Below are 9,984 nucleotides of genomic sequence, written 5' to 3' on the forward strand. Positions count from 1 at the left end.
TAGCTTTTCAAAGTCCCTGTGGACATCTCAGTATCCAGCGATTCCTTTTAAGGTTTTGGTTGGACCACTGATTGCCCCCAAGTGTTATCTGTGCCTGAGGCAGCTGAGATGTTCAAGAATTGCCTCGAAGTGTTTTTGACAAATGCCCCCCTTGGGAGAGGCATTTCCAACTGGGCGAGCTCTGAGTCAGTCCAAATGCAGACAGCCATGCAAGTGGCGTCTTCCAGGGAGCTACCGGACAGATCGAATCATGACGACTCTCTGGGAATGAGGCGTTGCAGGAGGCCCATCCCCTCCTGGCTCCCTCCGATAGCTGCCGTGGCGGCTGCTGGTTTTCACCGTGGTTGCAGGCTGTCAGTATTTAAAGCTACCACGGAGTTGGATGGAGGGGCATGGGGGACTAGGGCTGGTTGAAGTGGCACCTGGCGCATTCGTCCTACCGGGATTCAGCTGTTTCTCTAGAATAGACACACCTGAGGTTGTTGCACACTTTCGGCGAATCCCCGCAGTTCTAAAACCATTGCTTCCGAACATGTCTGCCAGTCTCCTTGTTGCTGTTGGGGAGGAAAGAACTTTCAGAGGTCCTTCTTCTGCCACTTTAGCTGACTTCCTGTGCAAGCTTTCACTGCGCGTGTCTATCAGGGCGTTCGTCGCTATGAGGTACACCGTGCTTAGTACCTGCGTACATGTTTTCTGTGTACAGAAAAAACAACTTTTTTGGCCACCGACCGTGTTAAAGGCAGCACGGCAGGATTTCCGGAAGCAAAGATGTATACGATACCGTGCCGTCTTTGATCTCAAAGCTGTCCCTCTCGACTAGATTAAATTGAACTGGAACTTCTGGAGCGTAATGCTTGCCAGGCCTGCATCCGGTCACCAAATGACATCTGCATTCGGTTCAGCGGGGGTTCTTTTTGGCCACCGCTTCTTACATGTAGCCAGGTTGTCACCTGGATGTTTGGCAGCAAGTCTGACTAATATCTCCGGTCACAACTGATTTCGTCCCTAATCACTTCGGGAAGCTGAAAGCCTCAGGTGAGGAGGAGTGCAGGTGAAGGGCTGCAGAGTTCTCTCAAATGAAGGGTTAGAAACAGAGATGTGTTTGAATGACCAGTCTTGGTTTTCATAATTCCATAGCACCAAGCTGGTATTTCCCACTGGAATGGCTTGTTTTTATACGGATGCAGCCCAGCACCCTGCCGGTTATTGATTGATTGACTTTTGGATAAAAGGTACAGGGGACCCAAGAGACCGCTCTCCTCACACCACGGTATGGGAATATAGCTCCACCCTTCTCCGTCTGAACCGGTCTCTGCATATTCAACAAATACCACTTGGTCATTGATCAGAGATTCCCGGTGGTAGCCTAAAGAGCTGGGTTTACAGACGGTATCTACAGCTGTGAAACCCTTCGAACGGCAGGAGATGCCTGCTAACTTCCTCACAACCAGTTTGTTCCGGGCTCGATTTCTCAAGGCATTCTGCTGCCTTGGATAACTATGTCAGCAAAGTTGTCAAGAGCCCCCAAATGACAATAGGCTGCATGAGAGAGAGAATTTTTAATGGGGCACTCGGCTCTACCACTTCTTAGCTGTGTGGCTTTGGGCAAATAAATTACTTAGTCTCTCTCAGCCTCAGATTCCCAGTTTGCAAACTGAGGGTAATGATGGGGGGCGGGGGGAGGAATTAAATGGGACAGTGTCTGTAAAGCATTTAGTGTACCATCTGGCAAATAGCGAATGCCCCCCCCCAAACATTAGCTCCGGTTACTATTGATTAACACCCCAAAATGCCATAAACACACGAAAGCTACCAGAGTGACCCAAATGAAGAGATTCAGAGTCCCTGTGCCTCATCTGGCCAACACCGAGCTCCTCCTTCCTTGTACTTGCACAGATGGACAGTGGCCAGGAGAGAGAGAGCCCCTTTGTTCAGGATCCTCTCTGTTAATGCCTTGTGGTGCTGGGTGACAACACAAATCAGCTCTCCTAAAATTAATGCATTTACCAGGTGACCAACTTGCCACACTTACCGAATCTCCCGATTGTCATTTTCACAGCTTTTATAGGAATACTCTGTTTCGGTTGTCGAAGAAGTAGATATTTCCGAATATTAAGTCAGTGAAGCGGATGTACCTTAGAAACTGGGGAAAACATCCAAAATTAGGGACTGCAAATTCATCCCATGGAAACTATCATTCCAGCCTAAAAATTGGGTTTCAGCTAGGATGGAATTGTTTTAATTGTTCCTGATTTGTATGGGCACCTCTTGAATATTATTTTCTATCTTTTCGAACCACATACTTCTTTTTGCATATCTTTCCAAATGGTTTGTCAGATAGAATTGCTAATTTCTTGCATTATAATATCTGATCGAAGACAAGTATATTGAATTCAAAAGCTATATTTAATCTCAATTTAAAATCCAATGGTCCGGTCTATGGCCATGTCACCCTGAACGTGCCCGATCCCGTCTGATCGCGGACGCTAAGCAGGGTCGGGCCCGGTTCGTACTTGGATGGGAGACCACCTAGGAAGACCGGGTGCTGTAGGCGTTAAAAAGAAAAAAAAAAAATCCCACGGTCCGAAGTTGGATTAAAGTGGAACCTAAATTTTAGATTGAAACACATGCTAAAAATCAGAACTTTATAATTTAAATTCATATAGAGAATTCGGCTTTGGGGAAGAAAGAGTAGACGTACATTTCCCGATTCCTCCCACTCTGTACAACTCAAAACCCTGGGCACGACATATGAACTAAAGGGAAGACTCTGAAAAGTGGAGAGGAGAGGGCAGAACGACTAAGGATCTCAGAACCAGAGGAAGGACACGGTGGCGAGTTCCCTGGGTTTTCTTTCTGTGTCATGCGTCCCAGACTCAGAGCTGAAGAAGCGGGCTCCTGGGAAATGCCGTCGGATCCAGGCCCAAAAACCAAGGACGACGACAACAACAGTAGCAACAACAGCAATAACAAACAGCCACAACCAAAACCAAAGCCTGTTCTCCTGTGCATAAGGATCAGAAAGGGGGCGGCCTGGCAAGACAGAAAACCTGTGGACAAAAGCTGCGCTACTCCGGCCAAACACCATAGGGAGGGTCCAGCGGGGATGCCTAGAATTTCGCATTTGACTGGCGGAGACAGGGGCCACCCTGCCCCTTCCGTGTCAGTGGAAGTCAATCACATGGAGATTCTTGAATTATACCTCCGCCAAGCAGTGAGGAGGCCACCCTCCCCATGCCTGCTGGGATAATTTCAGAGCTTTCACCACCACCCAGAGGTAAGGGGGCCACTCAAGCCATGGGCTAGAGAAGAAGTTTTCCAGCACATCGAGGCATGAATTGAACTGAATGGAAATGATGGTGAAACGCATCAGATTCTGTGGGATGAAACTACAGCATTGCCGAAAGGGAAATTTATATCACTAAGGGCTTACATTAAGGAAGAGGAAAGGTATCAAATCGATAATGTAAGTTCTCACCTCAGGAAACTAGAAGAAGAAGGCCAACAAAATCAGTGCAAAGCAGGCAGAAGGAAGGGCCTACTGAAGGTAAGCCCAGTAGTCGGTGAATGGAAAAACAGAAAAACAAAAAGGAAAACTCAGTGAGACGAAAATCTGGTTCTCTGCAAAGAGCTACAAACCTCTGGCGAGACTGACAAAATAAACCTACAGTGATTCACTGCATTAGCACGTCTGAACCGAATGACTTTAATCACAGCATTCGTGATACTTTTCGTGAACTCTACTTTAGAAACCCAAGTTCCTGTGTTCTTAACACGTATCATACAGCGGAGAGAAGCCAAAGAGCAACATAGGACTCTCGATTTAAAATAGGAATGACGTTTGATTTCCGACATAACAGCTAGGTCGCTGTCTTTCAATATTTTGCTGTAATATTTTCATAATCAGCTCAAACCCTTTTCTAAAGCGATAGAAATAATTCCACAGCATCCGTGCCACAGTTCAAGTTTTTAGGCTACGACCACGTCTTTGCAAGTGGGAAAGTCCATGGGGACAAAAATGTACCTAAAATATTAATTGCCCGGGGTCTCGTGCCTCGTGACTCATGTAACGGCAAACGTCAGGTACTTGAAATTTTTTCAGATTTCGAATCAAGTACTCTTTGATATTGTTGGAAAGGTCTTGTATGGACTGAGCCGAAGGTCTGCTTTTTGTAAAATGTTAGAGATGGTCTCACAGTTCTCGAACACACATTCTAGAACCGAAATAACAGTGTTTTTATTTTTTATTTTTACCATGTCTCCATCTAAAATGCGTGTGTGTGCAGGTGTGTGTGTGTGTGTGTGCGTGCGTGTGTGTGTGTGTGTCTGTGTGTGTGTGCGTTTGGGAGGCAGGGGTGGGGAGCGAAGGAGAGAGTGTGCGTGTACACAAGATCCAAGTCATTTTATAGCTGCCCAAGTTTATGACCTCGGGTCCTCTTAGTAATTGTTAAAAACTGTTTGTTTGTTTGTTTGTTCGTTTGTTCCGTTGCCGTTGTACAGTTCGTTCTAATTTCAGGCAACAGATTTTGTCATTCTGTTTGGACTGTTAGAGGAAATTCTTATCAAAGTCCTCTTATATTTGCTTACATTTCTCTTAACATTTTCCACGTCGTTCTGTTTATATGTCCTTGAACACGGCAGATGAAGAGCTTTTTGTCTTTCTCTGCTATTGCAAACACAACAACAACGGCAGCGGCAACAAGGTGGTCGTTGCAATGGTGGGGCCGGGACGCACATCTTTACAGAGGAACGGCCACCGATGGAAGTAGAAAGGAATGATAGAAATAGAAAACTGCCATCGTTCAACTACCGAAGTAATAATCGATTCAGGAAAGAACACTGGACAGAAGCTAAGGGCAGCGCGAAGAGGCGAAAATCTAGAATGTCCGCATGGTGTCAGAATATCACACCACAGACCGCGTGCTTATAAATCGCGGAGGGACAAAGCCGGCCTTACAACGGAGTGATCTGTCCAAGGACACCTTAACGAGCGAGCGAACCGAGTAAGGCCAATAGCCGCACCGACGGCTAGACAAACTGGTCTCAGGGGCCTCCAGAGGTGATGTGGTGTGAACTACTCATCACCTATTTGATCTTCTTGCCAAAAATGTTAAACACACATCTAAACAGGAAGAAAATATCAGGTAAAACCCATACTGCGGACGCTTTACAAGCAAACAGGCCTGGGCTCTTGGGAAATGTCGCTATGTCGTGGAAGATTTCCGTCGAGGGACTGTTTGGGACTCCAGGATACTCAAGAGACATGACGGCTGAACGCGATGTATGAGACCTGATTGAATTGCTGGCCCTCGAGAGGATATTATTGGGACAGCTGGGGAAATTCGAATACTGACTATTAGCATGTGGACTTCGCTAATGTTGTCACGTCGTTGTGAAATCTCTTCCGGGCGGTAATAGTCCTGTGGTGAGACAGGAGAATATCCTAGTTCTTAGGAGATACACAAACGAAGTAATTGGACGAAGTGTTTGGAACTAACTTTGGTGGAGCAAAAAGAAGAAAACGGAGGGAGAGAGCATTGGGATCATATGAATCTAGGTAAAAGAGTGTTCACTCTTCAACTTTGAGCATTTTCAAAAAAAAAAAAAGTTGAGGAGAATGGATTGCTCTATTTTCGAGTTATGCATTGAAATGTTTACCATGATAAAGTAAGATGCTTTTCGGTATTTTCTTGAAAATAATCTGGAGGAGGGGGAGGGGAGAAAATATCTGTGAAATGAGATTTGCTCTGAGTCGTTAACGGTTGCAGTTGGGCGGTGGATCAGTGGAGGTTCTTGACTCTTCTCTCTTGCGCAGTGGTTTTCAAAGTGTGGTCTCCCATCAGCAGCATCTGCATCACCGGGGAACTTGACGGAAAAGCAAACTCTGGGTCCCACCCCAGGTTTCTAAAGCTGAGGCTATAGGCGTGGAGCTGAGGAATCTGTGTTTTAATGACCGCCCCCCCCCCGCCCCCCGCCTTGGGTGATGCTGAGGCAAGCCGATGTTCCGGGACCGCCGCGCTACTGAAATGAACCTGGAGGTTGTTTGTTAAGTTGGTATGCAAATGCTATTTGTGTGTCTTTGACAATATCCACAGTACAATTAGAAGAAAAGGAAAGAAAAGAGAAAAGAGGCACATCAGCTGTTCAGTGGTCAAGTTTTAATAAAGTTTAAGGACGGGTGGTCCTAATGTTATACGAACACTTCCAGAGGATAGAAAAGAGGGACGATTTCCCAATTCAGTCTATGAGAGTAGGAAGCCTTGACCCCGAACCAGCAAAGGTAGTACGAGAAAGAGAAACATCGAGTCAGTCTCGCTCGTGAACAGCAGATGAAAAAACCTAAGCAAAACTTTAGCGAACTGAACCTACCAGCATCGATGCACGAAAATTAAGTCACATTTATCGTTAGGAGAGCAAAGCTGGTCTAAGGTTAGAAAAACTATGGGCGGAAGGCGGCCTGAGAGAGGTTTGTGCGTTGCTAAAGTATTCTTTGGCTTGCTGTAGATGCTAACTGAATGTGTACGTTGAATTTTTGAAAAACATCAAGATACTTGGTTGCAGTTTTTGCTCTCTTCTGCTTGGAAGCGAAGTTGCACTTTCTTTTTTATGTTTATTTATTTTTTTATTTTTCATGGCGACATTGGTTAACGAAATCCAGTAAGTTTCAGCTGTGCATTTTAACCGTGAGGCGTATACATATTTGCATTGTGTGTTCACCTCCCATAGTTAGATTGCTCTCTGTCACCACGTATTTGACCCCTTTTAGGCCATCTGCCCCCTTGCACTAAAGGTTTTGAGGGGGAAAAAAACCTGTAGATCACACTCACTGTATTAACGGGTTAAGTGAATGGAGTATTGATCATTTCAATAGAGGCAAAAGCATTAAAATTCAATATCTACTCATGATTTTCAAGACAAATGTATTAAACTTGGCATAGAAGGGCAGTTCCTTAATCTGATAAAGGGAAAGTGAGAAAGGAAAAAGAGGTGGAAGGAAGGGAGGGAGGGAGGGAGGGAGGGAGGGGAAGAAGGGAAGAAAGAAAGAAGACAATGAGATACAGCAATCTCATTTTGATATGGAAATCTGGGCAGCTGTCCATCTGATGTTAGGAATTACTGAAAGGTGCCCAATGTTTCCGTTTCTGTCCGGCCTTGTACTGGGCGTCCTAGTTAGCACAGTCAGAAACCCGTGAGTTGATTATCGTGCTTCGGTGACTCACACATTCGCAGGAAACTGCAGAAAACCTCTAGGCAAATCATTAGATATCACCGAGTTTCGTATGGTGGCTGACTTTAAGATGAATTTACTTCTTAAAGAGTCAAATGGGTTTCTATAAATTAGATGCCAAGAGAAAAAAAAAATGTCGTTTTGAAGAGATACCATGTACAAAGGCAGCAACAGTGTAGAGCATCTGAGGATAAGTTCAGTAAAAGATGTGCAAGATCTGCATGTTGCAAAAATAAAGCTAAATACTAAACTGTAAGATGAAAATGGTGAGAAGAGCCACATTAATGGAGAGACATCCCACAGTGGTGACCGGGAAGGCTGGCTATCATAAAGATAGTCAATTGTCCCCCGCAGTGGTCATAGGTTCACTGAAAGTGCAATCCAAATGTGTTGCAAAAGGGTCTTCGGCGGAAAATGACATGGTTACAGCTGACGTTTATGTGGATGGGCAAACGGTGCAGAGCGGCGGAGATAGGCCTGGGGATGATGGCTGAGATGTGGGGGGTTGCTCTAGCAGAGATCAAGATGTGTTCTGGAGAGATGAGACAGTGTAGTATTGGCAGGGGCGTAGACAAATTTATGTAACAGAGTGGGGAGCTCAGGAGCAGAGACACACAAATATGGGCCAAAATGAGGGCAGACACTGCCAGATGTTCCCTGGGGGTGCAGAACCGCCTCCGATTGAGAACCCCCGACATAGGAATATGGATTGATCTGATCCTAAACAGTTAGGCTGAGTGCTGTAAAAGTAAGTAAGTGAGAGAACACCAAGGACATGAGTTCGAAATGCATGTGCATACAATGTTGCATATTCCGACAGAGGAGAGTCGGGGAGACAAGGCTTGGGAGCACAAAGGTCCACTTGACTTCACGGGTTGCTGGCGGGCCAAGGAAAGCGAGCCTGAGGTGAATTGGGAGGGGGGCGAGGGAGGCGGGACTTTGGTGGGTAAGGTTCGGCGGAACTCGGATCTCATTGGTCACCGAGCACAGCGGCGCGAGGCGGAAGGCAGCGCTGGAAGCTCATTGGCCTTTGTGGGAAGGGCGGGAAAGGGAGCAGGAGCCGGCTCTGCCCTCAGACCTTCTGTGCCAGTCCATTTGGTTTCGCGACCTGCTGCGGGCTGAGGTAACCAGAGGCTGGCATCAGGTATACAACCCTCATCCTCCGTGCCTCTCCCGTCCTCCCTCTACCCTGCTCTGGATCCCCATCCCCCTCCTGCTGTTTTCCGTCTCAGCGGGGTACGTCCACAGGCTCCCGATGCCCTTGTACTTCGCTCCGCACCCCCACCCTTCCTCAGCGGGACCCCTGTGGGAGGACCGCTGGCCCCCAAGCCCCTGAGCCCTGGCCCCTGCCTTTGATTCTGAGGTGGGGCCGGCAGCGAATAGTCGGGCTGCCCGAGAGGACGTGGGGCGTTCCGGGGTGCGGTAGGCGGTGGGGGAGGGGAGGCGCGCTCCAGCATAATTGTTGAAGGTGGAGGGGAGCACGGAAGGTTGTCGGAAGGCTGTGGCGCGAATGCAAGGGTCTGCATGAAAGCAGACGGGGCGCGTCGGTGCAAGACAACAGTTAGTGCCGCGAAACTTGGCCGCTGACGAGATCCGGCTCCGGCATTTGCGACGCGGCTCCGCGAAAATCTATCCAATGAATAGTCGAGAGGGCGAATGAAAATAATTGTGGAAAGAGGTGCTTGGGATGCAGGAAAATAATGCGATTTCGTGCGGTGCATCGGTTTAAAAGCCGTGTCGGGTCAAAAGGGCAGCAAGGAAATAATTACGACTATGGCGCGCTGCAACAAAAACGTAACAATGGAGTGTGACGGAAAAATTGAATTTAGGACATACATTACTAGACCGGCGATAGAATTGAGTGCTGCAGTATAGATTCACGAGTGGGGAGTGAACGAGTACAGAAGATTAGGAACACGGTTGTGGAAGCGGATGCCGGGAATAATAGCCGGGAATAGCAGGGTACAGGGCCATACGTGAAAAGGACAAGTAGTAGTTGTTGAAGGGGGCACAAGACTGCATGTGTGTGCCTGAAATCGGGGTCTCTGTGGAGTGCAGGTACGCCAGGAAAATAAGAGTTAGGTTGAAACTATGCAGGACCCAAGCCAAAGATTCCTTGGAGCCAGGCTATGCATGAGTGGGGCTTCCTGGGAAGGAGGCTGCATCAGCAAGAAGAGAAGGGGCAATGTGATGTAGCACTGAGCTCATGGAGGAGAATGCAGCCCCCTCAGAAGGGCTTTACCAAGGTCAGAGGAAGTATGTTTGCGGGCGGGGGATGATGTGGCCATCCTGACCTCCGTTCCCGGCCCTAGAACTATGGATGCCAGTGAAAAGTCTGCTGTGTCCTCCTGCCCCACTGACTCCAGCACTGGGCTCGACACCAGAGCCCCATGGGGGATTAAACTTCGCCCCAGAAGAGCCATAAATCGCTGTGCCCGCTGCCACAACCACGGCGCCACTGACCAAATCAAGGACCACAAGCACCTCTGCCTCTTCCAGACCTGCAAGTGTCGCAAGTGTGCCCGCTTCTCGTGAGTGTGGCGCCTGACCAGGGGAAGGCAGGGAGGGTCCTCCTCTAAGTGTGACTGACTTTCCACCTGCAATCCCCCACTTTAGGGAGCACTGCAAGGTCTCGCCTGCTGAGAGCACCCTGAAGAGGCAGCGCGGGGCACACGGAAAGAGGCGCCCGACTCGAGGACACAAAAGGGCTGCGGCCACGCCTCCCACAGATCACAGCTCTGTCAACAAGTTGGCCA

General features: G+C 47.9%; 1 protein-coding gene and 1 pseudogene across 1 annotated transcript in view; both read left to right on the plus strand.

The window, feature by feature from the left end:
* The window catches only part of DMRTC1B (DMRT like family C1B), a 41,901-nt gene that overhangs the window by 28,343 nt on the left and 3,574 nt on the right, over positions 1-9,984 (plus strand). The window contains exons 2-3 of the mRNA XM_023524977.1: positions 9,541-9,759; positions 9,845-9,980. Of these exons, the coding sequence (XP_023380745.1) occupies positions 9,545-9,759; positions 9,845-9,980 (351 nt within the window). The 5' untranslated portion in view covers positions 9,541-9,544. The remainder of the gene's footprint in view (positions 1-9,540; positions 9,760-9,844; positions 9,981-9,984) is intronic.
* On the plus strand, positions 2,436-2,554 carry LOC111733028 (annotated as a pseudogene).

The sequence above is a fragment of the Pteropus vampyrus genome, unplaced genomic scaffold (assembly GCF_000151845.1).
Source record: "Pteropus vampyrus isolate Shadow unplaced genomic scaffold, Pvam_2.0 Scaffold515, whole genome shotgun sequence".
NCBI lineage: Eukaryota > Metazoa > Chordata > Mammalia > Chiroptera > Pteropodidae > Pteropus > Pteropus vampyrus.